Genomic DNA, 14,638 nt, shown 5'->3' on the forward strand with positions numbered 1-14,638 from the left:
CAAAAAAAAAAAAACACATTTAGGCCACTAGATGGAGCTGACAATAATAGGAAATCACTGTGTTAATTAAAATAACACTGCCAAAATTCAGAACCGTTGGGGGAATGCGTGTCACATTTGTCCAATTCATTTTTTTTTTTGGAAACAGACCTGTAAGTGTTTGTGAAATCTTCCACGAAAAAAATTTACTCAGCAAATGAGAGGTAATGACTCCATTTTTATTTTAAAAAGCATAAAAGACCACCTTTTAAGTGGTGGGGTTAACGTGTTTCGTCCTGGAAGACGACTTAAGAAAACAGACCTCTTGCAAGAGTTTTCACCACAAAATGTACTCAGCCAATGAGAGGTAAGGACTCCATTTTTATTTTTCTCCTGCTATCAATGGCCGACACGGTACAACACTTCATCCATGTCTTTGGTGATCTCTGATCTCCTTATCAACTGTTTCTTCCATGATGAAGATCAGCCATGGAGTATATCTGAGGTGTATATCAGGGGGTGCTTCTTCCCCACATGTCCAGCAACATTCATATACAAGACATTTCCCGCACTCACTAATACACCTCGAGGGTTGTGTGGGACCCCTGATGTACAGGAAGACAGGACTTCAGTGAGGAACATTTCCCTCACTCAGGACAGGAATATGGCTTCTCCCCCGTGTGAGATCTCTGATGCCTGGAAAGACTGGACTTACTTGAAAAACATTTCCCGCACTCAGGACAGGAAAGTGGCTTCTCCCCCGTGTGAGATCTCTGATGCACGGAAAGATTAAACTTCAGTGAAAAACATTTCCCGCACTCAGGACAGGAATATGGCTTCTCCCCCGTGTGAGATCTCTGGTGTTTGTAAAGACTGGACTTCTGTGAAAAACATTTCCCGCACTCAGGACAGGAATGTGGCTTCTCTCCCGTGTGCAAGCTCTGATGTCTGGAAAGGTGGGACAGCTCTGAAAAACATTTCCCGCATTCAGAACAGGAATGCGGCTTCTCACCCGTGTGAGACCTCCGATGTCTGTCAAGTTTTGATTTATCTATAAAACATTTTCCACACTCGGGACAGGAAAACGGCTTCTCCCCTGTGTGCAATTTCTGATGTGCGGAAAGACTGGACTTAAGTGAAAAACATTTCCCGCACTCAGGACAGGAATACGGCTTCTCCCCCGTGTGAGACCTCAGATGTTTGTAAAGATGGGCCTCTTTTAAATAACATTTCCGGCACTCAGGACAGGAATACGGCTTCTCCCCCGTGTGAGATTTCTGATGGTAGTTAAGACCAGACTTCTGTGAAAAACATTTCCCGCACTCAGGACAGGAATACGGCTTCTCTCCTTTGTGAGATCTCTGATGGGAGTTAAGGCTAGACTTGTGTGAAAAACATTTCCCGCACTCAGGACAGGAATGTGGCTTCTCCCCCGTGTGAGATCGCTGATGTGTGTAAAGATAGGACGTCCGTGAAAAACATTTCCCGCACTCTGGACAGGAATACGGCTTCTCCCCCGTGTGAGATCTCTGATGTGTGTAAAGACTGGACTTCAGTGAAAAACATTTCCCGCACTCAGGACAGGAATATGGGTTGTCATCTGTTTGAGATCTTTTATGCTCAATTAGATGGGATTTTAAACAAAAAGGCTTCCCGCATTCAGTAAAGGTAAACCTCTTATCTGTTGGAAGGACGGCACCATCCCGCACAGTCTGAGGTTCCTCAGGATAAGAGGAATACGATGGTCCGGCACCGTCCCGCACAGTCTGAGGTTCCTCGGGATAAGAGGAATACGATGGTCCGGCACCGTCCCGCACAGTCTGAGGTTCCTCGGGATAAGAGGAATACGATGGTCCGGCACCGTCCCGCACAGCCTGAGGTTCCTCAGGATAAGAGGAATACGATGGTCCGGCACCGTCCCGCACAGTCTGAGGTTCCTCAGGATAAGAGGAATACGATGGTCCGGCACCGTCCCACACAGTCTGAGGTTCCTCAGGATAAGAGGAATACGATGGTCCGGCACCGTCCCACACAGTCTGAGGTTCCTCGGGATAAGAGGAATACGATGATCCGGCACCGTCCCGCACAGTCTGAGGTTCCTCGGGATAAGAGGAATACGATGGTCCGGCACCGTCCCGCACAGTCTGAGGTTCCTCAGGATAAGAGGAATACGATGGTCCGGCACCGTCCCGCACAGTCTGAGGTTCCTCGGGATAAGAGGAATACGATGGTCCGGGACCGTCCCGCACAGTCTGAGGTTCCTCAGGATAAGAGGAATACGATGGTCCATCTACACTGTGTGGTGCCGGATGGACATTTGAGGTAGTCGGGTTTTCTCCTGGACTATACTGTGTGATGTCCTCATCTTCTACTTTACAGTCTGGAGACAAAGTGAGACAATCCTCTGAGGTTTTCCTCATCTCCCGTCCATCTACTAAAATAGAAATACAAAGATTATTACTAGACATCAGCTGATTGGTTCCCCTAAACCAGTGATTGGTACTGAACACTGACTGTCCATTCCCTGCTCTCCATCCAAAAAACATCCTGGAAAATACACAGGGGCCCGTGGGCAGAAGGACCTAGATAAGAGGGGTGGCGGGGGGGGCATATTCAGGAGACGGTCCTTGCCCCCCTCCTTTTCCTCTTACAGCCAATTAATGCCTGTGGGGGGTAGAGGAGGAAAAGCCGACTTTCAGCGCCTGCAGGTGGAAAATGGAGGGGATTGGTTTCCGCCCATTTTGCTGCCCCCACCACCCCTCCTATGCAGGTGTACAGAGGAGCCGCACGGGCCCCCTGGAACATGAGGCTGCGTCACAACTGTGTCCCCTGTAGTTACGCCCCTGGATCAGCCATAACTTTAGAACCACCCACCTAATATTGAGTAGGCCCCCTTTTGCCACCAAAACAGCCCTGATACGTCAAGGCATGGACTCCTCTAGACCTCTGAAGGTATGCTGTGGTATCCGGCACCAAGCTCTCAATAGCAGATCCCTTAACTCGTGTAAAGTGTGAGTTGGGGGCCTCCCATGGATCGGACTTGTTTTTTCAGCAAATCCCATCGCTTGATTGGATTGAGATCTGGAGAATTTTGGAGGCCACGTCAACCAACATCTCGAGCTTATTGTTGTGTTCCTCAAAACTATTTTTTAATTCCTCAGAACAGGCCACCTTCTTTCATTGTTTCATAGTCCAGTTCTGATTCTCATGTGCCCATTTGTAGGTAGGGATGAGCCCGAACATCGGGTGCTCGCCCGTTCGCCAAACAGCAACCATTATGGGGCGTTCGTGGCAAAATTTGAGTGCCGCGGAGCGCCCCATAATGTACTGCGAGATTGCAGTGCATTGATGGCTGCTGATTAGCCAAAACATGCACCTGACCTGCATGCTTTGGCCAATCACAGCGCACTCTGCTGGGAGAGCCATAATTAGCCAAAGGCAGGGTGCATTTGGCCAATTATGGCTCAGGGGGACTATGTCCAAGCCCCACACATAGTGGCACGGTGTAGTGTTGTTGGTAGCTTGAGTTAGATTAAGAAGGCAGGTTATTCAGTTAGTGGCAGTGTATTTGTTATATATATATGTCGTCTATATCTATCAATATCTATCTATCTATCTATCTATCTATCTATCTATATATATATATAGAGAGAGAGAGAGAGAGAGATAGATATAGATATACACACACGCATACACTCTGCATCCAGTGTAGCCTATATATACAGTGCATTCGGTGGTGTACTGTTTCTAATAGACTTCTGGTAGTGTACACAGTACACAATATACAATACAGTGCAGTGCGGTGTTGCAAAACCAAAAATACATCATGTCCGGGAGGCCACCAAGGAGAGGCAGATGCTCACAGGCCACTAAAAGAGGGCAAGCAGCCTCTGTGTCTATAGTCAGCAGTGCTGGTCATGGACATGGTGCATCCTCTGCAGGTGGCCGTGTTATTTTTTCTGTAGCTGGCCGTGTTATTGAGCCACAACATGCAGAAGAGTTGGTGGAGTGGATAACAAAGCCCTCCTCATCCTCTGTCACCCAGGCTCAGAGTAGTTTGCCTGCCAATGCAGCTGCCAAAGCAGCCTTTTCCACCGTCTCCTTGTCCACAGTCACGCCTTCCGTAGCCCCACCATGCACGGAGGAGTCCCCCGAACTATTCGACCACAGTGTCGGGTACATGCTGCTGGAGGATGCGCAGCGATTAGAAGGCTCCAATGTTGGTTCCCAGGTTGAGGAAGGGAGTAACGTGAGCCTAGAGAGAGGGGGTGCCACAGAAGGACAGGAAACTGGCAGTCATGTTTCTCCAACTACAGCATACTGCCAAGTTTGCTCCAGTGACCAGGAGGGAGGGGATGATGAGGTCACTGACTCTACTTGGGTGCCTGAGAGAAGAGAGTAGGAAAGTGAGGAGGAGGCGGCACAACTCCAAAGAGGCAGGATGTCCTCTAGGGGGCAGCTTAAGGGCAGCCATCCTACTGCATCACACCACAGAGCTCCTCAGGTGCAGGGTGCTGCTGACTCCCCGCTGACTTTTAAAAGTTCCTTGGTGTGGGCCTTTTTCAACACGTGTGCAGCAGATCCCACCTTTGCTGTTTGCAACCTATGTCTGAAGCGTATCAAGCGTGGCCAAAACAGCAGCCACTTGGGCACCACATGCTTGACCAGACATATGATGACCTCCCATGCAGTCCATTGGCAACAGCAATTGAAAGACCCACATCAAAGAAAAAGGCGGACTTCTCCTTGCTCCTCATCTGGGATCTCCAACCCCCACTATACCTCCAGTCCTCTCAAAAATCTGCACTGAGAGGAATGAAGGTATAGCAATAGGTGTCCCAAGTACTTGCAGTGAATCTGCTAGCAGCACACCAATTGATTTTAGTGGGCAAATTTTCGACCCCAGTTATTGAACCATGAAAATGAAAATTCGGTCCCAGCCATCCACATGCTCAGCGTCTGAATGCTAGCTTGGCCAAATTGCTAGCACTACAACTGCTGCTTTTTCAGCTGGTAGACTCTGCCCCTTTCATGAATTTGTGGAAGGTGCTGTACCACAGTGGCAGGTTCCAAAAAGCCATTTCTTTTCACAGAAGGCCATTCCGGCTCTCTACCGGCATGTGGAAGGCAATGTTTTGGCCTTGTTAGACAGGGCGGTCAGCAGTAAGGTTCATATTACCACTGACTCATGGTCCAGCAGGCATGGGCAGGTACGTTACCTTTCCTTCACGGTGCACTGGGTAACTCTGCTGCCAGCTGGGAAGGATGCAGGACAGGGTTCAGTGTTGTTGGGGTTTGTTCCCCCACCACGCCTCCAAAACGCTAGTGGCGATTCTGCCACAGCTCTCTCCTCCACCCCCTCCTCTTTTTCCTCTATGGCCTCTTCTGCAGATTTGTCCTCCGAAACAGAGGTGCTCCTTAAGCGTTCAAGGAGCTACATAAGCAGTCAGGCTAAAAGATGCCATGCGGTGCTTGAGTTGGTCTGCTTAGGGGACAGGAGCCACACTGGGGAAGAGATTCTGGCAGCTCTGCAGGGGCAGGCTCAGAGGTGGTTGACGCCACACCAACTTCAGCCAGGAATGGTTGCATGCAACAATGGCACCAACCTTCTCTTCGCCCTCCAATCGGGAAACTTGACCCATGTCCCATGTTGGCACACGTCCTGAATTTGGTGGTGCAGCGGTTCTTGAGCAAGTACCCAGGCTTACAGGATCTCCTGAGGCCGGCCAGAAAAGTCTGTGGTCATTTCCAACGGTCATACAATGCCAGTGCCCGGCTGGCTGACATTTAAAGGGAATGCAACCTGCCCACCAACCGCCTCATTTGTGAGATGCCCCCCAGGTGGAACTTAATGTTGACAATTCTGCAGCAGCTGCACACACAGCAGAGGGCCATCAATGAGTAACTGTGTGAGTATGGCACCAGGACAGGGTCAGGGGAGCTTGGCTTCTTTTCGCCACAAAAGTGGTTGCTGATAAAGGATGCATGCACTGTCCTGTCAACATTTGAGGAGGCCACAAGGATGGTGAGCAGCGATAATGCATGCATTAGTGATACCTTCCCTCTAGTCTTCCTGCTGGAGCACACGCTTCGTGGAATCATGGACAGGGCACTGAGGCAGAACAAGAAAAGGAGGACTTCCTTACCTCTCAAGTCCCCCTTTATCCAGATAGTATTCCTCCGTCAAACCCACGGGAAGAAGAGGAGGAGGAGTATTGTGTCAGCATGGATGTAGAGGATAACACTCAGCAGCAGACTTCAAGGGATGGTTTTCAGTCCTCAGAAACCCATGGAGTTGTACGTGGCTGAGAGGAGGTAGTTCCTGACAATGTCATCCTTAGTTACCCAGGGGACTCAGAATCTCACGCCTCTGCAAACTTATGCTGCATGGCCTCCCTGATTCTGCAAAGCCTGCGAAAGGACCCTAGGATTCGTGGCATCAAGGAGAGGGATCATTACTGGCTGGCAATCCTTCTTGATCCACGTTACAAGGGTAAGGTTACAGAACTCATCCTGCCTTCGCAGAGGGAGCAGAGGATGAAACGTCTTCAGGAGGCCTTGAAGAAAGGTTTGTGTAATGCATTTCCAGACTCTGGGAGGTTACAATTTCCTGGTGCTGGACAACATGTTGCTGAGGCTTTGTTCAGTCAGAGGAAGAGCGGTGGAGAAGGTGGCCGGCTGACCGATGCCTTTAAACTATTTTTCAGTCCTCAGCAGCAAGGTTCAAGCAAACATCATGATCGTCTGCAATTATTTGGTGCAGGAATATCAAGTGGCAAGAGCAGACTTGGAGACCTTTCCAACAGAGCATCCACTGGGTTACTGGGTCTTGAGGATGGACCACTGGCCAGAACTTGCTCAATAAGCAATCAAGCTACTGGCTTGTTGTGCATCCAGCGTGCTCTCTGAACACACATTTAGTGCTGCTGGTGGGTTTGTAACGGATAAAAGAGTGCGCCTGTCCACAGACTCCGTTGATAGGCTCACAATCATAAAAATTAATCAGTCTTGGATCAGCAGCTATCAAGCACCTGATGCTGATGTAACTGATTGAATTTGCTATGAATCTGGGATACCTTAAAGACTGCCTATGCTGAGACATAGATAGAACCGCCATGGGAATCTTTTCCATCGAATAGTGTGAAGTAACAGCCCTGAAGAAGGGAAAGCCTCTACCGAAATGTGTTGGCTTGATGTACTTGTCCCTACTCCCAATAAACGTCTCTTAATCTACCACCAAAATTGTATTTTTTCAGACATCGGCCGCTCCTTCTTTCCTAATATTCCAAGTAAAGTCACACCGTGGCAGGGCCGTGCAATGTCACATCTGTCAGTGGTCATAAAGCTATGGCTGATCAGTTTATATTATATAGGGTACAGCAGTTAGGACTGTATAAAATCAGGACTATGAAGCATACAACAGAGAATATAGTGCAGGGGTCAGGAGTATGTAATGTACAATATAGAATATATAGTGCAGGGGTCAGCAGTATGTAATGTACAACAGAGTATATAGTGCAGGCGTCAGGACCAATGCCGGAACTACCAGGGTCGTAAAGGTTGCACTTGCGACTGGGCCCTGGCATTCCGCCCCTGTGGGGGCCCAAGAGCACGGACTGTGGCTACCCAGCAGGATTGCTGGCAGCAGTGCTCTGAGCTGAGAGTATCTCTCACACACAGCTCAGAGCCAACACTGACGGAACCACCGCCCCGCGCACAGAATGGAGAGAGACCTAGATATGCTCTTCCTGCTCCCGTCCCTCTCCTCCTGTGTCTGCCCTGCCCACACTCCAGTCCCCAGCATTGCCATGCCTCAGAAAAGGGGATGTTTGAGGACGTTTGAAGCCCAGCAGCCGGATGAAGAAAGGTGCCGACAGCCAGTGCCTGAGCCTCCATCCAGGGGTGAGCTTACTCACCATCCATCCACTGTGAGTGAAGTCTCCCTCCCTTCTCTTTCCTGCCTCTGAGAGAGTGCACTAAGGTAGCTGTAACTCTGATGGAAGTTACATCACCCCCCTTAAATCAGGTTTCCCAGAGCACCCTGTGATAGACTCACCCGGGACAGAGGCTTTTGGAGGGGACTGGATGCTAGCCTACCGACTATGGGCCCTGGTTTGTTAAGGGAAACCTTTGTTTCAGCTCCCCATGTCCCTCTTATGCACAGGGTGACCAAGAAAATGGGACAGTAATATGTATCCACAATATCTCCCAGGAAATAGACAAAGACTATTCCTGGTTTATTTGATTTTGAACTATACATGTTAATAGAAAGAGCTGATCACATTGGGCTCTGTACAATGTAGGAGACGGACAGTCTGCTACTGGTGGTCTCGCGCTGTTGTGTGAAGGTGTTCTGTGTTTATACTTATGATAATGTGTATTGTAGTTTGTGAGCTAGGAGACGACAAGTCTGACCTGGAAGGTCAGACCTCTGAGTCATCCAGGGGGTTAATTAACGTCATGTTTATAGAATATGTCTGTTGTTGTAATTATATTCCTGTGTGCCGTTTGTATTGTTAGGGTAATATGATAAGGAGGGGGGTGGGGATGTCCTTCTCAAGTGTATAAAAGCCTGTATACTTGCTCAAATAAACAGTTCCAGCTTTGTAGCCAAATGAGTCCTGCAAAGTACAACACACATTATCATACCCTAAGAAAGCTGCAAAGGCTGGAACTGTTTACTTGAACAAGAATATAGGCTTTTATACACTTGAGAAGGACACCCCCCCCTCCTCCTGATCATATTACCCTAAAAATAGAAGCTGCACAGAGGAATAATTACAACAACAGATATGGGGGGGGGGGTGTCCTTCTCAAGTGTATAAAAGCCTATATTCTTGTTCAAATAAACAGTTCCAGCTTTGCAGCCAAAACGAGTCTTGCCTAGTTCTTTGTTGTAATATATAATATCTAATATCTATATTCAGACTGGAGGAAGTGGTATATGACTGAAGGACTCAAGCGGAGTGTGGGGTGTTCAGTTACTCCTTTACAGCAGAGTTCCCCTTTTTTTATTCCACATTGTACATTACATACTCCTGACCCCTACACTATATACTCTATGTTGTACATTACACAGGCCTGACCAGAGGCATAACTAGAGCCTTTAAGCCCCTGGTCCAACAAAAATCACAAAGGGCCCCCCTAACCCCCCATTGATCCTTGGGCCTTTTACGCCTATTGTGGGGCCCTTTATCACAGACTCACAGTGGGACCCTTTCCTATGTTCTGAAGTAACCCCCTTCCTGCCAACTTTGGTAGTGTTGCCTTTTCTTCAACCAAACACCAAAACTATAGTGGCGCATGGCAATTTTTTTTTGACTGTAGCATACACTATATATAGATTTTGTGATTACATTTATAACCATATGGATTTAATCACAAAGAGTCGACCCTTGCATCAGAGTCCGCAGAGACTCCCTTACATCAGAGTCTGCAAAGATCTCCCTTCCAGTGTTAGTGCAAATTCTGTGGGTTCAGATGTAAAGGGGAACTCTGCGGACTCTGATGTAAGGGGGGGAAACTTGTGAATAAATCTATATGATTAGAAATGTAATCTCAAAATCTATATATAGTGTATACTACAAAAAAATTGCCATGCAACGCTAAAGTGTTGGTGTTTGGCTTGAAGAAAAGTCAACACTATCCAAAATGGCAGGAAGGGGGCCTGCTGCAAAACATGGCAAAGGGTTCCGCTGCTAGTCTGTAATAAAGGGCCTCAGTATCAACGGGAGGGGGGGATACTTGGTTTCTTGCACCAGGGCCTTAAAGGCTCTAGTTATGCCTCTTGTCAGGAGTATGTAATGTACAAAATAGAGGATATAGTGTAAGGGTCAGGACTCATAATATTTGTATTCAGCAATCAGCGGACACTTATATGTTATACTGGAGACAAGTTGCAGAGGTCCCACACCGCTCCTCCCATCTCCTGAGACTGCACTCAGTGACTTGGGTCTGAGACTATACAGACATATCCCTCCACCCGGCACAGCCAGCAGACAACACAACAAGTAACCCCGGGGGGATTGTTCTGTCAGAGATCTTGTAGACCCGGACATGGGGCAGAAGACCCAAATCACATACCCCAGGTGTCTGGGTCAAGCAAACCCTATGGTGAAAATCAGTATTTTGCTGCCTAAATCCAGTCTAGATCCATAAATTGTGTCGGCAGCACAGAGAAGGAAGATTATCGGAGAGAAATCCAGGAATACAGGACGGGGAACACAGCTCAGGAAAGTGACCAGGGGATTACAGGCTGATATCACCCAGCCCCCGCCCTACTCTGGACCAATCAGTGAGCAGTATGGGTGGAGGAATGGATTTAGTGTTAATGACCCACCTGTGCTGATCTCTGTAGGAGTGTCCTCCTCTATAAATGTCCCCGTTATTCCATCCTCCTCCATAGACTGCTGATCATCCCTCACATACCTCTCTTCTTCTTCTGATTTCACCTCAACTTTTATGTCTATCAGATCTTCACCCTAAACCAAGAGAATGAGAGAGAATATCATCTGCAACTTAGAAGCTGTAATATTATGACATCACATAAAAAAATCCACACATCATCTCCACCAGTCCATGTTCTAGATGTTCCATCCCACCAACCTTGTAACAGTGGGGGATGGTGTGATCTTCCTGTGTGGAATCCCGGGAATACAGAGGACGGGGACATCTCTCTGGTGGGTTCCTGGTATTTGGTGGCTCCATCATATTCTTGTGTCCTTCTGAAAACTTCTCCATCACTCCATACTCCTCATCCTCCTCTTTATACTCTTCTTTAATATCAATATTATCATCCCCAAGGTTTTCACTGGGACATCTCTCTGGTGGGTTCCTGTATCTGGATGACTCCTCCATGGTGTCCTGGTACAGATCTTTGTGTTCTTCCTCCATCACCCCATCCTCATCATCCTCCTCTTTTATCTCTTCTTTCACCTCAACTTTAGGATCTCTCAGGTTTCCACTCTGAATATATAATAAAAATGACATCAATGGTAACAATGCAGATAATGTACAGATCCTAATGATACTATCAGTGATTGTTCCTCATCTACCTGATGATGGTGGGGGATGGTGTGACCTTCCTGTGTGGAATCCCGGGAATACAGAGGACGGGGACATCTCTCTGGTGGGTTCCTGGTATTTGGTGGCTCCATCATATCCTTGTGTCCTTCTGAAAACTCCTCCATCACTCCATACTCCTCATCCTCCTCTTTATACTCTTCTTTAACAACAACAATATTATAATCTTCAAGGTTTCCACTCTAAATATTAAATTAAAAAAAGAAAAACATTGTAACAAACAAGCTTGTGTAGAAATGTTAACCACCAGTGATCGTTCCTCACCTACCTGATGATGGTGGGGGATGGTGTGACCTTCCTGTGTGGAATCCCGGGAATACAGAGGACGGGGATATCTCTCTGGTGGGTTCCCATTACTGGATCCATCTGTAGGAAACACACACACTGACTGAATACATTGTTTCTATGTGTTTATCAGATGATGGGGGATCTAGGTGGAGCCTCCGTACTGCTCTCTCCTTTACAATAAAGTCTCCTCTTACCCGGTGATGTGAGGGGCGGCTGATTGTCCATCATGACGTCCTTGTAGAGATCCTTGTGTCCTTCTAAATACTCCCACTCCTCCATGGAGAAATAGACAGTGACATCCTGACACCTTATAGGAACCTGACACACACAATGATACAGTCACCATCCAGACACATCCCTTGTGTGGGACCTTCACAGACATCGGCAATAGTTGTTATCCCTCAAAATATCTACATACAGCTTATAAAATACAAAAGTATGCATTATAAATCTAACAGTAAAAAAAAAAAAAAAAAAACACCCATCCCCAAATATCTTATAATCCGTTAGTATAGACTGATGAGCTGATTGGTGGGAAAGGAGACACATCTCCAAAATGAAGAGAATGTTCCGGCCCTGCAAGTGGGGGAATGTTCTGCCCCTGAAGGGGTTAATCTAGGTCACCACACTATATATGTGTGTATCATCATCTGCTGGAGATAAAAGACATCACAGTGACTATGGAGGAAGAGGACGGACATGATGGGGGGGTTACTGGGTGTAAATAGAGAATAAGATCTTATTACCTCCTCTGCTGAAACTTCAAGCGACGTCTCCTCTCTACTTCCTCCCGACTCACCTCTCACCTGAAACTTCCTGGCTGTTCCTGACATCACTTCCTGTCTTCCATAGAGACTTCCTGTCTGGGTAGAAGTGAGATCACCACCTTGTGGCCTTCAGAGGAACTGCAGTAACGAGAAACCTCATAGGGGTTGATTTACTAAAGGCAAATACTGTATACTGTGTACCTTGCTTGCAAGTGCAGCTTAGCAAATGAGATGAAGCTTGACTTTGCAAAGAATACTCAATCACATTCAAGAAAAAAAAAAAACACAGCATATTGCTTGCCCGTGATTGGATGATGGAAATCAGTCGAGCTTCCCCTCATTTATGGAATTCAGCCTGGGAAAAAAAGAAAAGTCACCAGCTACAAATACTGTAGCTGGGGACGTTTAATATAAGGACACTTACCTATCCAGGGAGCCCGCAATGTCGGCACCCGAAGCCAACCCGTCCCTCGGCTCTGGGTGGAGGGGCCGCCATCTTCACTAAGGGAAACAGGAAGTAAAGCCGTGCCTCTTCACATTCTGTTTCCTACTGCACATGCATGAGTCGCACTGTGCGTTCTGAATGGTCCCTGCTGTCTTCTGGGACCTGTGTGCCACCCAGAAGGCAGCGGGGGGGGGGGGGGGGGGGGGGCGGCGGACATAGCGTAGTTTGCTGCACAAAGTGCAGCAATCTTTGCACAAAAGTGGAAGCAGATACCTGGATTCAACAGGTGTCTGCTCCACCTCCCCCTGAGGGGTGCCAAATGTGGAACCGGAGGGTTGAGGAATCTGATCAGTGGAAGTTCCATTTCCGCTTTAAGAATTCCGCTTTAAGTGCACAGTCTATTAGCACAGTTGCCAACATTGGAAAAAAAAAATTATAGAGACACTTTTTTGCCTGTAGGTGGACTCTTATAATTAGGGGCCGTGGCATTTGTTTGTAGGCGTGGCATAGAGGTGAAATGGGCATGGTTTCAGCAAACTACTGGGTGTGACGTAAAGGGGTGTGTCTGTAAGGGGGTGTGGTTAGCGTCTGAGATGAAGGACGGATGGAGGGAGAAAGGGAGAGAGGGATGGAGGGATAGTAGGCCCAGATCCTACACCACAACAGAAATATGTGTATTCCAGAAAGTTTACCAATCAGCAGTTAAAGATACTCCAAACACCTGGTGTTAGCACTTCAATCATCCAGACACCATGGTTTTTATGGTGACAGGGTTAGGGATGAGCTTTGTGTTCGGGTCGAACGCATGTTCGACTCAAACACCGGCTGTACATGATTGCTGGCTCATGATTGGCCAAGCATGCACTGTGACCCCACATGCTTGGCCAATCACAGCGCCGGCAGCGAGGAGAGCCATAATTGGCCACAGGCAGGATGCCTGTGGCCAATTATAGCTCAGGGGGTTCAAGGACACGCCCCACACTTTATAAGGTCGCCAGCGCAGCGGCCTTGTGTAGTGTGTTGCGGCGGTCAGGGAAAGAGCAGGTTAGGCAGGGACAGTGTCTTTACTGCTTGGGAGCCTAGCGCTGTTGAAGTGGGTGTTGTGTGCCTCCAGCACAGTATACACCTGAAGATACCCCTTATTGCTGGTGTTATTCTGTTTCTGTAACACAGGCAGGCAGTTGCAGTAATTACAGTCGGTGTACTGTGTTATCTGCTCAGTGTGCACCTAAAGCTACCCTATTGCTGGTTTTCCCCTCTCCCTTCAGGCCATTACCATGTCTGGAAGGCCAACAAGGAGAGGCAGACAGGCGCAAGCCGATAAAAGAGGGCAAACAGGCTCTGTGTCTAGAGACAACAGTGCTGGTCGTGGACGTGGTGCATTGTCATCAGCACGTGGCCATGGGACACGCCTGTCCTCATTTTCGGCAGCTGGACGTGTTGAGCCGCAACATGCCGAAGACTTGGTAGAGTGGATGACCAAGCCCTCTTCATCCTCCTCATCCTCTCTCACCCAGGCTCAGGGTACTACCAAAGCAGTTGCCAACATGTCCTCTTCCTTCCTCTCAATGTCATCATCAGTGACTCCTTCCCTAGACCCACCACGTCCTTCTGAGGAGTCCCCCCAACTGTTTGAGCACAGTGTTGGGTACATGCTCCATGAGGATGCCCAGCGTTTTGTAGGCTCTGATGATGATACTCAGCTAGAGGAAGGCAGTAGCGTGAGCGCAGAGAGAGGGGATGCTCAAGAAGGACAGTGTAATGCTTCAGGCAGTGTGCTAGTAGCGTTTTTGTAGAGGATCACAGCTTTGGACTTATATACATACTGTCATGGTTATGCAGTGATCTTCCTCTGTTTGCTTACCTCTCCTCATGCGTTCAGACTAAGAGGCCAGCCACTTCCACCTGGTGGTTTTATAACCTCTCCTCTAAGCATGGCTCCACCCCAGGCCCTATCAGGGAACCTTATATTAACCTGTGCACTGCAAGCCAGCGGTGCTGATCAACCATTGTGTATCCATTGTGTGTTTGGCTTCCTGTTTCCTGCTTGCCGTGTGCTCTATGTTTGACTCTGTTA

General features: G+C 48.0%; 2 protein-coding genes across 3 annotated transcripts in view; both read right to left on the reverse strand.

Moving 5' to 3' along the window:
• The window catches only part of LOC143955434 (uncharacterized), a 49,930-nt gene that overhangs the window by 18,740 nt on the left and 16,552 nt on the right, over nucleotides 1-14,638 (reverse strand). Inside the window, 1 exon segment of the mRNA XM_077465482.1 lies at nucleotides 627-2,561. Coding sequence (XP_077321608.1) covers nucleotides 627-2,561 — 1,935 coding nt within the window.
• LOC143955869 (uncharacterized) lies at nucleotides 9,375-12,320 on the reverse strand. Of its 2 annotated transcripts, XM_077465987.1 has the most exons (5): nucleotides 12,096-12,320; nucleotides 11,544-11,667; nucleotides 11,330-11,427; nucleotides 10,585-10,944; nucleotides 9,375-10,460 (listed from the first exon to the last, which is right to left on the reverse strand). In XM_077465987.1, exons 1-5 carry the CDS (start codon nucleotides 12,180-12,182, stop codon nucleotides 10,257-10,259), a joined length of 873 nt encoding a protein of 290 aa, XP_077322113.1. In that variant the 5' UTR covers nucleotides 12,183-12,320; the 3' UTR covers nucleotides 9,375-10,256. The 2 variants fall into 2 exon arrangements, with proteins under 2 accessions (XP_077322113.1, XP_077322114.1); XM_077465988.1 differs by lacking the exons at nucleotides 11,330-11,427; nucleotides 11,544-11,667 and adding an exon at nucleotides 11,034-11,243 and having other exon boundaries at nucleotides 9,379-10,460; nucleotides 12,096-12,197.

Source organism: Lithobates pipiens, unplaced genomic scaffold (genome assembly GCF_037356315.1).
Source record: "Lithobates pipiens isolate NorthernLeopardFrog02 unplaced genomic scaffold, aLitPip1_a1.2 Scaffold_35, whole genome shotgun sequence".
NCBI lineage: Eukaryota > Metazoa > Chordata > Amphibia > Anura > Ranidae > Lithobates > Lithobates pipiens.